This window comes from Stigmatopora nigra, chromosome 7 (assembly GCF_051989575.1).
Source record: "Stigmatopora nigra isolate UIUO_SnigA chromosome 7, RoL_Snig_1.1, whole genome shotgun sequence".
Lineage (NCBI taxonomy): Eukaryota > Metazoa > Chordata > Actinopteri > Syngnathiformes > Syngnathidae > Stigmatopora > Stigmatopora nigra.
Window position 1 is genome coordinate 13,347,501 of NC_135514.1, and position 15,830 is coordinate 13,363,330.

The window sequence follows — 15,830 nt, forward strand, 5'->3', positions numbered from 1 at the left end:
AAATTTTCTCCAAAATAGACAGGGCGCCTTATAATACAGTGCGCCTTATATATTGGGAAAAATGTCATTCATTGAGGGTGCGCCTTATAATGCAGTGCGCCTTATAGTCGTGAAAATAGGGTAAGTCAATTGGAACTCTATCATTGTCAATGGCGGCCATTTTTTTTAGGATATCCTTGTGATTTTATGGTAACATATTTTTCGCAAAACATTTTTTTTTGTATTTTGACAATTATAAGGTGCATTTAAAAGTCTTAAATTTAGTCCAAAATAGACAGGGCGCCTTATAATTCAGTGCACCTTATATATGGAAAACATAGATAAAATGTGGCATTCATTGACAGTGCGCCTTAAAATGTGGTGCGCATTATAGTCGTAAAAATACAGTACTTTTTTTAAAGATCATTTCCTAATTGATTTTGAGGCATTCTTTGTCCATTCCTGACGATTTTGGTGCAATTTCAGGTGACTGTAGGTTTTGGGGCATTTCAGGGTTCCTTATTAACTCAAAGGATGCCATTGAAGGCGCCATTTTGGGGCGAAAGAACGAATAGTAAATGGAGCAAAGTGTATATACTATTGCTCATTGCTAGTTTCATGTTTCTCTTATTCTCAAAACACTGCAATTCATAAAAAAAGACCATTTAAAAAGTAATAATAATTGATAAAATTTAAGATTTAAAAGATTATTTGGCAGATTAGATTTTTTTATACTGCTTCTGATGCAAATTTCGTCTCTTTATGTCAAAATTCTTCGCCACCCTTGGATTAGTATGACTTAAAATGCCTTTTTAGGTGACAGGTCGCCGATAGACATTGATTCCAGTGCCGTAACAAATGTGAACAAGACAAGGGGCCGCTATTTTCTCGGCCCCCTTGAGTTAAAGTCCCACTACCGCAGTTTTTTAAGCACCAATCCAACCATAGAATCTTCCAAAATGAATGGTCGTTACAAACAAAAGTTAAAACTCAAGCTCCGCCTCCTGTACGCTTTGCACGTAACTGGCGTGTCGTTTACGCGTCGGGCGTGGCGATACGGCAAACACGTCACGCAGGCGGGCGACCTTTTTGGACGCCGCGATGCTCATTAATCATCGTGAAAGACACCTGGCGCCGTCTCCCTGGGCTTTACCCACAATGCACTCGTGACACTTGCTCATGAATATTAATAGAGAAGATGGAATGCTAATTTGTGTTTTTGTGGCTTTGTATGTATTTGGTATTTTTGATTTTTTGGGGGAGGGGGGGGGGGGGTAAAGAGATCCGTGTTGGCTTTGAGTGGCGCAGCTGTTGCAAATGGCTTTTTTTAATGGACCAATCATTACTTTTGATTTCTACCATTAATTTAATGTGAGCGAGGTAATGGGCAGCTGGATGTGGCGTGTCATTGGTGGGTTTGTGTGGGTGTGTGAGTTTGTGTGTGGGAGTGTGTGTGTTAGTGAGTGTGTGTGGGTGTTTGTGAGTGTGTTGTGTGTGTATTGTATGAGTGTTTGTGTGTGTATTTGTGTGTTTATGAGTGTGTGTGGGTTTGTTAGTGTGAGTGTGTGTTTGAGATTGTGTGCGTGGGTTTATGAGTGTGTGTGTTTGTTTTTTGTGAGTGTGTTTGTTTGTTTTTTGTGAGTGTGTGTCTGTTTGTGTGAGTGTGTGTTTGTTAGTGTTTGTGTGTATGTGTGTTTGAGATTGGGTGTGTGTTTGAGATTGTTTGTTTTTGTGAGTGTGTGTGTGTCTGTTTGTGTGTGTGTGTGTGTTTGTTTTTTTGTGTGTGTGTGTGTGTTTGTTAGTGTGTGTTTGAGATTGTGTGCGTGGGTTTATGAGTGTGTGTGTTTGTTTTTTGTGAGTGTGTTTGTTTGTTTTTTGTGAGTGTGTGTGTCTGTTTGTGTGAGTGTGTGTGTCTGTTTGTGTGAGTGTGTGTTTGTTAGTGTTTGTGTGTATGTGTGTTTGAGATTGGGTGTGTGTTTGAGATTGTGTTTGTTTTTTGTGAGTGTGTGTGTCTGTTTGTGTGTGTCTATTTTGTGTGTTTATGAGAGTGTGTGTGTGTTTGTTAGTGTGAGTGTGTGTTTGAGATTGTGTGCGTGGGTTTATGAGTGTGTGTGTTTGTTTTTTGTGAGTGTGTTTGTTTGTTTTTTGTGAGTGTGTGTGTCTGTTTGTGTGAGTGTGTGTTTGTTAGTGTTTGTGTGTGTGTGTTTGAGATTGGGTGTGTGTTTGAGATTGTTTGTTTTTTGTGAGTGTGTGTGTCTGTTTGTGTGTGTGTGTGTGTGTGTTTGTTTTTTTGTGAGTGTGTGTGTGTGTGTGTGTGTGTGTTTGTTAGTGTGAGTGTGTTTTGAGATTGTTTGTGTGTGTGTGTTTGTTTTTTGTGAGTGTGTTTGTTTGTTTTTTGTGAGTGTGTGTGTCTGTTTGTGTGAGTGTGTGTTTGTTAGTGTTTGTGTGTATGTGTGTTTGAGATTGGGTGTGTGTTTGAGATTGTTTGTTTTTTGTGAGTGTGTGTGTCTGTTTGTGTGTGTGTGTGTGTTTGTTTTTTTGTGAGTGTGTGTGTGTGTTTGTTAGTGTGAGTGTGTTTTGAGATTGTTTGTGTGTGTGTGTTTGTTTTTTGTGAGTGTTTGTGTGTGTGTGTTTTTGTGTGAGTATGTGTTTGTGAGTGTGTGTGTATGAGTGAGTGTGTATGATTGAGTGTGTTTTTTTCGGTTAAGTACTGGATGAAAAAGTACTTTTTAAGTTAAGATAAAAGATTTAAAAGTACAATCAATTTCTAACAAATATGGTATATTAATATAGAATTATTATTTGTAATTAAGTTTATGTTGTCTTTGTATTGATTATATCTGGACCAAAGCAAATATGTTTTTTTTTTCACATCACCGTCGAGGGGTGCTAGAGCATATGTCAGTTAATTTAGGGTGAAAGTCTACTCTCATCCGTTAAGTGACAGACGGGTTGCCATTGACGGCGCCTGCTGGCGTTTTGCCTCCCGCTGCTGCTGATTGTGGCGACGCCGCCATCAGAGATTCGCCACACAAATTAGTCGCGGATCATTTGCTCGCTCCCGGAAAAAAAAATGGAATAAAAAAAAAAAAACACTGCACTTATAATACATTCCTTTTTACTTGACTTTGTACTTTATACTTTTTACTTTAATGATCAGTAATAAGTATGTTAATACTTGAGTCCTTTTTTTCTCTTTATATTTCATATGTACTGTTAACAGATGCACTTTTTTATATGTATCCTATCTTCTGCTGACCCCGCCCATCTCTCAAATTTTTCAAGTCAATATACCCCCCCGGCCCCAAAAATTTGCCCACCCTAACCCTAAACAAATCTCTAAATTATCTCAACAGATTCCCTTCCCGTCTCCCCACCATCGCCCACAGTACAGCCAGCTTCGGACCCCCCGGTAACCCCCCTGGCGACCCCCACAGCTCCCATCCCCACAGACGCAACAGTCCCATCCCTCCCAGACCCTCCAGAAAGCACCTCAGAAGCAGACCCACACTCACCATCGGACGCCGGAGCTGACGGCGAACCCGAGGCGGAACCCGGGGAGGAAGAGGAGGATGAAGAAGAGGAAGAAGCGGAAACAGAAGAAGAAAAAGCACGCCGGCTTCTGTACTGCTCGCTTTGCAAGGTGGCCGTCAATTCGGCATCGCAGTTGGAGGCACATAATAGCGGTAATAATAGCACTTGACTTTTGGCCCCTCCTCCTTTTTTTAGTACAGTGTTCCCTCGCTTATCGCGGTTAATCGGGACCGGGACCACCCGCGATAAGTGAATTTCCGCGAAGTAGGCGTGCCCTTTCAAAAATGCTTAAAGAAACATATAACACGTGTACAAAAGTACCACCAAGCAAAAACATCATAGTAGTCCGTATGGAGGATCTTCTGCAGTTTTTTTGCACGTAAGAAACATCGTTATTGGGAGTTGTGAACATTGTTTTTTGAAGATTCGCCATTACGTCATCAATTAGAAACCTGAACTCTGTTATTGACCATTTTTTGGCCTTTTTTTTGATGCAATTACTAATTCTTATTGAATATTTGGTTTCCACCTCTTGTAAAATCATGTCATTTATCATTTTAACTTAATATCTTTACATTTTTTATTTATTTTTTTCCTGAAAAAAATCCGCCAAGCTCTGAGTCCGCGATAGCTGAAGCGCCAAGTAGCGAGGGAACACTGTATTGTCATTTGAGGACGCCATTTTTTATTATTATTATTATTATTTTTTTGTAGGTACTAAGCATAAGACCATGCTAGAGGCCCGTAGTGGCGTAGGCTCCATCAAGTCCTTCCCGCGGGCTGGCGTTAAAGGGAAAGCGGCAGCGGCGGTGGCGCCGGCGGCGTCCAATGCGGCTACGGGTTTGCAGAATAAAACCTTCTTCTGCGAGACATGTGACGTCCACGTCAACTCGGAGACGCAGCTTAAGCAGGTCGGTCAACAAAGCAAACATTTTTTCTTTAAAATAATGTTAAAAAAAATTGATTTGACCATTTTTTTGTAGTTTTTTTGTTGTTTTTTGTTGTTGTTTTTGATATCTAGAAAACTTAATTCATTGGCTGAGTGCTGATGTCGTTGTTTTAATAAATTATTATGAAAATAGTATTCATGAAACATCTAAAAATTAGTTTAAAAACGTTTTTTGGAGATATTGTAGATATTTTTTGTAGTTATTTTAATGTAAATTTAGTTATGAAAATGTACTTTACTAAGATGTATTTTAAAAAGTTTTTTAGAGATATTGTAGAATTATTTGGAGTAATATTCATAACAAGAATATGTCAATGAAAATTTATTAAAAAATATATATTTTCATCATATTTATCACTTATAATATTATGTGAAATTAGCTTTATTAATTTTATCTATATCAATATAAATGTACTCATTACTAAGTTCACAAATTTATTTTTGTTTTATCTTAAATTAAATTGACATTTTTTTATAATTTTTAATTTAAAATATAAAAATATGTAGCCTTTTTTTCAATTAATATTATATTTTTTATACTTAAATTTATGTGATTTCATATTTTATCTCCCTAAATCATAGCACAATTAATTCGTATGAATATATATATATATATATATATATATATATATATATATATATATATATATATATATATATATATATATATATATATATATATATATATATATATATATAAGGAAATTGTATAGATTTTCATAAATACATATTTAATTTATCTATTAGCATTTTCATTATTTTATCATTTTAAAATGAATTTCATATTATATTATATAAGAATATATGCACCCATTTTTTTCTCATAGTTGATTTGTATCGATACATTTTTTTCCTTTTAAATGGTCATAAAGTATATTTTTAATTTTAATTTTTTTCATTGAACGCGCAAAGTGACGAACGGATGTTCGGTGGCTGTCATAATGCGGCGGCGGCGGTGGCGACGATGGCGGTGACTGCCGTTCGTCAGTTGCCATGGCGACGCTCCACTTGCATCATTATCAGACAGCTTGTCAAAAAAAAAAAAATGAAAAGTCGACGCAACATGAATCTTTGTCCGTCTTTGGAAATAAGAACATCGCGTTGCCGTGGTAACAAGTCCTGCACACAAACCTAAACATTTAACCAACGACAACATCGTGACTTGTCGTGTGTATTATTTATTTATTTTCTTGGAGTCAACTTTTTAGAACATTTCTCTTGAAAGTAGCATTGAGTTCATTAGAATGACAGTATTCCCTCATTTTTTGCAAATTTACTACCGTATTTTCACGACTATAAGGCGCACCGCATTATAAGGCTCACCCTCAATGTATGACATCTTTTTTCATATATAAGGCGCACTGTATTATAAGGCGCACTGTCAATTTTGGAGAAAATTTAAGATTTAAGTGCACCTTATAGTGGTGAAAATACGGTACCAGGTATGAAGCACTCACTCACTACACCACAGTCACCTCTGGAGAGAGCCTTTGTTGATGTTTTGGATTTTTTTGTATGAAATCTTGCAGTGGGGGAGGAGCTATATGATGGAAGATTTTGTAAACTAAGATGGCACCTGCATATTTAACAGTACTGTTTGTGTTTTTTTTTTAATATCCAACAGTGGTGGTTTCTCGTTTTTGGTTTTCTGTTTTTTTCCATATACAAGGCGCACTGGATTATAAGGCGCACTGTCTATTTTGGAGAAAATGTAAGACTTTTAAGTGCGCCTTATAGTGGTGAAAATACGGTAATTGCTATTGACTTCCAGGTATGAGGCACTCACTACATACACCACAGTCACCTCTAGAGCCAGCCATTGTTGATGTTTTGGATTTTTTTGTATCAAATCTTGCAGTGGGGGAGGAGCTATATGATGGAAGATTTTGTAAACTAAGATGGCCTGATCTGCATATTTAACAGTATTGTTTCAGTTCAGGCATTTGTGGTTTTTTTAATATCCAACAGTGGTGGTTTTTCGTTTTTGGTTTTCTGTTTTTTTCCATATATAAGGCGCACATTCTATTTTGGAGAAAATTTAACACTTTTAAGTGCGCCTTATAGTGGTGAAAATACGGTAATTGCTATTGACTTCCAGGTATGAAGCACTGACTCACTACTTTACAGTCACCTCTAGAGCCAGCCATTGTTGATGTTTTGGATTTTTTTTGTATGAAATCTTGCAGTGGAGGAGGAGCTATATGATGGTAGATTTTGTAAACTGAGATGGCATCAGCGTATTTAACAGTATTGTTTCAGTTCAGGCGTTTGTGTTTTTTTTAATATCCGACAGTGGTGTTTTTTTTCGTTTTTGGTTTTACGTTTTTTTCATATAAGGCGCATTGGATTATAAGGCGCACTGTCTATTTTGGAGAAAATTTAAGACTTTTAAGTGCGCCTTATAGTCGTGAAAATACGGTATATTGATGTAACCAATTTTACTTTGAAAGTAAACGAAAACGAACGGCGATGTTGACATTCCTTTGGTTTGTCGTTTTCAGCACATCAGCAGTCGCCGCCATAAAGACCGTGCGGCGGGCAAGCCGGCCAAACCCAAGTACACGCCCTACAGCAAAGGAGCCCCCAAACAGACGGTAAGAAAACCACATTTCAACTACGGGTGAACGAATGGTCACCCTTGGGTGGCTTTTTGACGGCCATTCGCGTTCCGTCCCATCGTCCCGTCGTTCGTCTCTGCTGATGGCAGATGGTGAATTAACTCGGTTGAAATTCCGTTGTCACCTCGGGGGAATTTTAGCGATTGGACTTCACAAAGTCTTTCTTTGTAAAAAAATAAAAAAATAAAACCCACAAAAAGAGCATAAAACAAAGTTTTAATCCCATCCATCGCTGTTGACTAGTTAGCAAGAAATGAATACAATCCCAGTGGGTTAAAAGTTGCCTGTATGGAGTTTGTAGGTTCTCCCTGGGCGTGTGTGGCTTTTCTCGGGGTACTCTGGTTTCTTCCCACATGTCCAAAACATGCATGCTAGGTTAATTGTATGCTAAATTACCTCCTTGACTATTATTGTTTAGAGTTCCTGACCTTTGATGGGGTCTGCATGTGGCTTGTGTGGCTTTTCTCCGGGTAATTGTTTCCTCCCACATTTCAAAACATGCATGCTAGGTTAATCATATGCGAAATTGCCCTTAGCAATGATTGTTTGGAGTTTCAGACATCCCTGAGGGGAGTCTCCATGTTCTCCCTGGGCTTATGTGGCTTTTCTTTGGGTACTCCAGTTTCCTCCCACATCTACATAACATGCATGCTAGGTTAATTTTGGACTAAATATCCCCTAGCAGTGATTGCTTAGAGGTTCACATCTTCCTATGGGGAGTTTGCATGGTCTCCCAGGCTTTTGTGGCTTTTCTCTGGGTACTCCAGTTTTCTCCCACATCTCCACAACATGCACGCTAGGTCAATTATATGCTAAATTGCCCTTAGCAATGATTGTTTGGAGGTCCACATCTTCCTATGGGGAGTTAGCATGTTCTCCCAGGCTTTTGTGGGTTTTTCTCTGGGTACTCCAATTTCCCCCCCTTATCTCCAAAACATGCATGCTTGTTTAATCATATGCTAAATTGCCCCTAGCAATGATTGTTTGGAATCCCAAACCTTCCCGAGGGAAGTCTGCATGGCCCCAGGCTTGCGTGGCTTTTCTCCGGGTCATTGTTCCTCCCACATCTTAAAAACATGCATGCTAGGTTAATTGTATGCTAAATTGCCCCTAGCAATGATTATTTGGAGTACCAGACCTTCCTGTATGCAGTCTGCATGTTTTCCCCAGTCTTTTGTGGCTTTTCTCTGGGTACTCCGGTTTCCTCCCATATCCCCCACAACAATCAGACTGCCCATCATTGAATCGAATAGACTCCAGCGCCCCCTTAAGTGTCACAGAAAATGCAAAAATGCATAAAAACTCCACATACCGTCATTTGTATTCATTTAATATTTTTTAAAGCATTTTTTATAGTATTTTTAAAGCAGGGGAGGGGCTTTATTTCCAATATTTAATGGTCTCTGTACTGCAAATAATCGCATCAACGTCAGCCACGAAAAGCAACGTTCCAAAACAACCGTTTCACGTTGAGCAAAAATAAAAGATTGCGAGAAAACCCCCCCGAGGCCAGCTCGCGACCAGTCGCCAGGAAAATGTCTTTTCCCCACGAGGCGTCATCCGGCAAGTTAACGGCGAGGATCTTCCTCCTCCTCGTCTTCCTCCTCCTCCTCCCCCCCTCCCCCAACAGTGATTGATAAGCCGTGACGTGGCGCCGCTTTTCCATTACGGACACACAAGATTAGGCCGGATAACTTTACTCACCTTTTCACACTATTAGCTCCCGCGGCGTGGGCGGGGCTGAAAAACGACGGCTTTTTACATCACGTCGTCAAATTTGACTCGTTTCATGTGGACATCCAGTCTTTAATTAGGCGAAAGATCGTCATTGTAGAAAAGATTAAATTGTCAAGAGACAATGTGTTCCACACCCCGTTTTTTTCCACTTTTCCACCCTTTTGTTTTCCCTTTTCTCATGTTAGGAAATGTATTTCTTGTGAGGTTCCAAAATACTTGACTCCCCCTGAATCTGGCGTCAGTAATGAAAACATTTCCATCTAATTTGATCAAGTTTAAATTGAACCCAAAAATACATCATTGTGTTCAATTTGTCTGCAAAATAAATCCGATTAAAGCAGTGAAAGCATATTTTTAACCAAGCAAACACATTTAAAGCCATATTTTTGACCTCCCTGACCTTTGACCTTTCCTTAGATATCACCTACCCTGCCTAATTGAGTTAAATACGCTCACCTGCTATCGCAAAATTCATTGTTCCGCGTATTCGTGAGGACCATAAATATATCAAGTTTGTTTTAAGGTTAATATGCAAGTTAGATAATGATTTGACTTTTAGTTTTTAACTTATTTTGAACGTCAAAGACAGAAAAGACAGCATACAGAACCAACAAAATGATTGTTTTCTTACTGCAAAACTGAAAATAACCAATAAAATGAATGTTTTCTTACTGCAAAACAGAAAATAACCAACAAAATGATATTTTTCTTACTGCAAAACAGAAAATAACCAACAAAATTATTGTTTTTTTACTGTAAAACAGAAAATGACCAACAAAATGATTATTTTCTTACTGCAAAACAGAAAATAACCAACAAAATGATTGTTTTCTTACTGCAAAACTGAAAATAACCAATAAAATGAATGTTTTCTTACTGCAAAACAGAAAATAACCAACAAAATGATATTTTTCTTACTGCAAAACAGAAAATAACCAACAAAATTATTGTTTTTTTACTGTAAAACAGAAAATGACCAACAATATGATTATTTTCTCACTGCAAAACAAAAAATAACCAACAAAATAATAGTTTTCTTACTGCAAAACAGAAAATAACCAACAAAATGATTATTTTCTTACTGCAAAACAGAAAATAGCCAACAAAATGATTGTTTTCTTACTGCAAAACAGAAAATAACCAACAAAATGATTATTTTCTTACTGCAAAACTGAAAATAACCAACAAAATGATTATTTTCTTACTGCAAAACAGAAAATAGCCAACAAAATGATTATTTTCTTACTGCAAAACAGAAAATAACCAACAAATGATAGTTTTCTTACTGCAAAACAGAAAATAACCAACAAATAGTACTTGTTAACTTGACAACATCTAAAAAAATAGGTAAAAAATTAGTAAAAATAGGTAAAAAATTAGTCTAATCTTAGTCTTGTGCACATATAAGCCATACCTTTGATTCAGTCATCATTTTTTTAGTTACAAATACGGCTTATATGCGAGAAAATACAATATACCAAGTCAAATGGACATATAGACTAGCGATAAACTCATTAACGCCAGCGTTTTCAGTTACCAATGTTGTTCCCATGGTAACATGAATTCTTTCAATTTGAAGTGAAAGTTGCCATAGAATAAATCCATTCAAAGACATTCCTCCATTGCTTTCAATTGACATTTTGAGTCCACAAGCCTCGGAAAAAAACAACAATTTGAATCAATTCCAACGTTTGCATCGTCGGAAAAGAAACTTTCCACACTTTTAACGCAGACGTTAAAAAATGACATTATGCTCCATTCAGGTGACAAACTAAAAAAGGGGAAAAGTTAGCCGTCTGGTTGCCTGGTTATCGTCATGTCATTTAATTATTTTTTTTGTTCATTTTCGAGGGGGTAAAAAGGTCTCTGGAGTAATGAACGCCATTATTCCAGAATCCATTTTCAGAGTTGCTGGTGGTCTGCGTCGCCTCGACTAACAATTGATTCCATCGGGAGCCATTTTTTTTGTGTAATTCGGAAAATGACATTCGTAATCAGACCGTTTTTTTGCAAAAAAAGATGTCTGGTTTTGCCACACACAATGTTGGCTATTGATTAAGATTTCCTTGTTTAGTTTTTTTGTTTTGTTTTGAAAAGACAAGCGTTTCTTCCAAAAATTGCCAAAGACGTTCGTCTTTGATGGGAAATGCATGTCATTAGTTTTTTGTTTTGAAAATGACAAATATTGCCTCACAAGACTGTTTTTGAAAGAAAACATGAAATCCCAAAATGCACACACACACGATTCAACAAAAGACAAAAATGTCACGGAACGTCTTTGATGAATAGGAAATCATGTCTCGAGATAGTAGTTTACAAATATTTTTTGTGCGCTGTAATATCTACATTTAACTGTTTTTGTTGTTAAAACCACATTATTCCAAAATATACACACGTTATGTACATTCTACGAGTCAAAAATATAATTTTAACTCCATCTTATTCAGGGAAAAAAGGATAACAAAAAATGTGTCTTTGATGTATACAAAACTACATGTTATGCTCATCAAAATATACATTCTACAAGTCAAAAATATCATGATAACTTTATGCCTATTCTTATCTTAGTCAGGATTTAAAAAGGATGACAAAAAAACGTGTCTTTGATGTTTACAAAACTACATGTTATGCTCAATGAGATTTACATTTTATGAGTCAAAAATATAATGGTAACTCCAAGCCTATTCTTAGCTTATTCAGCATAAAAGGGGATAATAAAAATGTGTCTTTGATGTTTAGAAAACTACATGTTATGCTCAATGAAATATACATTTTACGAGTCAAAAATATCATGTTAACTTTATGCCTATTCTTATCTTAGTCAGGGTCTAAAAAGGATGACAAAAAACGTGTCTTTGATGTTTACAAAACTACATGTTATGCTCAATGAGATGTACATTTTATGTCAAAAATATAATGGTAACTCCAAGCTTATTCTTAGCTTATTTGGCAGAAAAAGGATAACAAAAAAATGTGTCTTTGATGTTTACAAAACTACATGTTATGCTCAATGAGATGTACATTTTATGAGTCAAAAATATAATGGTAACTCCAAGCCTATTCTTAGCTTATTCAGCATAAAAAGGATAACAAAAAATGTGTCTTTGATGTATACAAAACTACGTGTTATGCTCAATGAAATATACATTTTACAAGTCAAAAATATCATGTTAACACAATGCCCCCCCCCCCCCCTTAGCTTATTCAGGAAAAAAAGATAACAAAATGTGTCTTTGATGTTTATAAAACGACATGTTATGCTCTTTGATGTTGACAGAACTACTTTAGAAATAGTCCAATTATACCAAAATGCATAGTGTATATTTATAGTGAAATGTACATTCTACTACTAATATAATAATATATCAAATTCCATTTATTAGCTTATTCAGAAAAAAATGCTAATCGAACAAAACAAAAACCTGTCTTTGATCTTTACAAAAAAATATATTAGGAATAGTCAAACATTTACATCTTTTATGCCGACAAATACAGACTTAATGCAGTAAAAATCGAAAAACTCAATACGAAAAAAAATAAGTGCCAACCAAAAAAAAAATGGTCTTTGATATTCACTATCAAAAAATCTGCCAAAATTTTCTTTGCTATGACACGAGTTCCCGATATTGACAAAAACATTAAAAAACTAACTTGTCTATTTTGTCATTTCATCAGCTCAAGTTGTCATTGGGCGGCGAGCGGCCCCGCCCACCGCTGCCCACCAACCTCCTTCCCGCCCAGCTGATGGCAGCCGCCGCCGTTTTAGGCAACACCTTCCCTCAGCGCCCCGCCCCTAACCCCGCCCTCTTCTCCCCACCGCCCCTGCTACGGCCCGCCCCCGGCCCCCTTAGGACCGCCCATCCGCAAGTCCTGTTTGCCCCATACTGACAAACCTCCCCCCATTGGAGTGAACTCGGCGACCAGTCTATGCATCCGAGCAATAATGTAACACACACACACACACTAACACTCACACACATTTACGAGAACTATGCAGTGTAATGACTTTGGCCGCCACTTGGCGGCGCTCACGTTCCTGTTTGCACTTGAACTCCTGTTGACGTGCACGTTCGTGTTTAGTGGCTAGACTACGTGGCGTTCATTTTGTTTTTTTTTCGTATCGGTCTTTACTGCTTCGAATAAATCGGCCGGATCGAGTTTTGATGGGGAATTTTCATTTAAACCTAAAATGAACGTTGGGTAAAGTTTTGGGCGGAATTTATACAGTAATCCCTCGATTATCGAGTCGTCATTTATCGTTAATTTTGTAATTAGTGATTTTTTTCCCGCTATTAGTTATTAAAACTCGGTATCGAACACAAAAAAAGGTTTTTATAGGGGTGATTTTGCTTTTTTTTTTTTTTTTTATTATTGCGGCCATGTCTGGTTTACATTAACTGCGATATTTGAGGGATTACTGTAATTCCATTATAATTTGAGATTTTTCGCCCCAAAAAAATGGCCAAGAAGGAGGAATTTGGTCTAAAAATGTTAAATTAAGTACTATGAACAAAAAAATCGACTTTAGGGTGATACTTTTTTCATTAGTTTTAAGTTTTTAATTTAGTTTTGGTTAACATTGCATTTATATTTTAGATAAATATAATAGGTGGCTTTAATTAAGGTTTAATCATTAAAATATATGGAAAATTCAGACATTAAAGACAAATTTTGAAGGTTAAAGTCAAAATTTTGAGACAAATCTGAATTATTAGCGTAAAAAAATGTGTTTAATACTTAAATAATCCTAATTGGATGGAATATTTGTAAAAAAAAATGCGTCGTAAGGAGGAATATTATTTAAAAAGTTTAGGTTAGATGGCTAATTTCAACTGGGAGGGTCGATTAAATTGATTGGATAGGATTGGATGCCATTGAGGGCGCTGTAAAAGGACTTTGATTAAAAAGTCCTGTAACGGTTACTTCAGGTTCATCTGGAAATTTCCCCGCTAAAGCCCATTTGGCAGAATTTATTGAGGCAAGTGTGTATGTTGTCTGGAACAGCGACGCTTTGTGTGTTTCGTGTCTAAAGTGTTCAATGTGTTGATTTAAAATGACAATAATAAAAGAGTCCTACTTTGTTAAAGACTGCCTCGCCTCAAGGTGGCGATAGTGAGACCAGAAATTGTGATTGGACGCACTCCCGAGACGAAAAACAATAGAATTAGCGTTAGCATGCTCACCGAAAATCTGAAAAAACTGAAAAAACATTAGTTATTGGCGCATTAACCTCATTTTTAAGTAAATTTAAAACAATAACATACATTTTAAGCGTTATTTTTTTAATTATAGATATATTTTCCATTTTTTTCTCAAATTATGAGTAATATGTCAGTTCGGTTATTTGCAAATCTGACCAGTCATGATCATAAACCGCATTAACGTCCCTGAATTCCAGAAATATGAGATTTAAAAGAAAATAATGTTCTGGGAAGAAGCACCAAAATGCCTCAAAATGGCCTTCAAACTCCCCCATTTTGTTTCTTGCCAAACATTCCGAAAGCTTGCGTGACAAAATCGATTAACGATCAAAGGAAATGACCTCTAATTCCCCCCGTTTTGAGTCCATTTGCGTGATGTCATAAAAACTGTTTGCTGACACAAAAGAAGCCATTGATCTTTTTCAAAAGCTTATTTTCTTTTTGGGTTGCGTGTTTATTGAAATATGGAAATGTTTTTTTTGTGAGAATCTTGGTTTTCACAGCCTAAAGCCCAAAAATAGCTCCCGAGTCAAAAGTTGAGCATGCAAACACACTTAGCGCATGTATGTACACACACACAAAACGACAAGACGTGTCAGCTCACGCTTGGATAAGCGCACGGTTTCACCAATTGAGATTTGTCGCCCCCTATTGGTCACTTTTATCATCGCTGTCCTTCAGTGTAAAAAAATCTTGTTCATTTTGATTTTTTCCGAAATTTCAGACAAAGATAACCCAAGTAAACATTATTTTTTTGAACCACTTTATCCTCACTAGGGTCGCAGGGGGTGCCGGAGGCTATCCCGGCCGACTTCGGAATCCTATCAGAGTACCATGCATGTTTTTGGAATGTGGGAGGACACTGGAGTACCTGGAGAAAACCTACGCAGACTAGTGGACAAGATGCAAACTCCATACAGGTGGACCAACCTGAATTCGAACCTACAACCCCAAAGCTGCGAGGCCGACGTGCTCACCACTCAAGGCGCCAAGTAAGTATAAAAAAAATCACATTTTAAATGTTATGTTTATATTTTTACTCATTTTTGAGTAATTTATATATATATTTTCCACATTGCACTGTAAAAACCTATCAGGGATCGAACCCTGGACCTCAGAACTGCGAGACCAACGCATTAACCACTTCTATACCGAGCTTCCCAAGTGTAGTATTTGTATGTTCTCCTCAGGCTTGTGTGGCCTTTCCCTGGGTACTCTATTTTCCACTTACATCCCCAAAACATGCTAAGCTAAGCTAATTGTATCCCAAATTGTCACTAGCATGAATGCTAAATAAGCGGAAGAGTGGTTAGCACATTGGCCTCACAGTTCTGGAGTCGGGGGTTCGATCCCAGGTGTTTAGTTTGCATGTTCCCTCTGGGTTTGTGTGGGTGTTCTCTGGGTACTCCAGTTTCCTTCCACATCCCAAAAACATGCATGCTAAGCTATCTGGCTACAAGTATAGATTTCCCTTGGCTATGATTGGTTACTTACTCGGGCTGTTGTCCCCGCCTACTGCCCGTAGATGACTAGGATAGGCTCTAGCACCCCCTGCGAACCTGTCTGGAATTAGCAATGTTGAATAGGAATGAAATTAAGCACTGTTTTCATTACATTTTATTTATTAATGCCAGAATCGTGTTCAATTTGGACCCAAAAAGTCCTTCTTTTGAACCTTTTAGTGTCCTTAATATTCCTGTAAAGTTGTAATGGTGGTGCAAATGAACGTTGACGTTAGCGTAGCCAATTGACGAAGAAGCATCTGACGGCTAACCACAAGAAAAGAAAACATCTGGAAGTTCTCGGCCAGCG

General features: G+C 37.2%; 1 protein-coding gene across 6 annotated transcripts in view; it reads left to right on the forward strand.

Moving 5' to 3' along the window:
• Positions 1 to 15,830, forward strand: part of znf385d (zinc finger protein 385D) — a 104,147-nt gene that overhangs the window by 86,203 nt on the left and 2,114 nt on the right. For 3 of the 6 annotated variants that reach the window (XM_077720163.1, XM_077720164.1, XM_077720162.1), the window contains 4 exons: positions 3,336 to 3,665; positions 4,228 to 4,424; positions 6,964 to 7,056; positions 12,493 to 13,177. In XM_077720163.1, coding sequence (XP_077576289.1) covers positions 3,336 to 3,665; positions 4,228 to 4,424; positions 6,964 to 7,056; positions 12,493 to 12,705 — 833 coding nt within the window. In that variant the 3' untranslated portion in view covers positions 12,706 to 13,177. Of the gene's footprint in view, positions 1 to 3,335; positions 3,666 to 4,227; positions 4,425 to 6,963; positions 7,057 to 12,492; positions 13,178 to 14,938; positions 15,081 to 15,830 lie in introns of those variants that run through there. The other 3 variants (XM_077720167.1, XM_077720165.1, XM_077720168.1) reach the window with 3 other exon arrangements.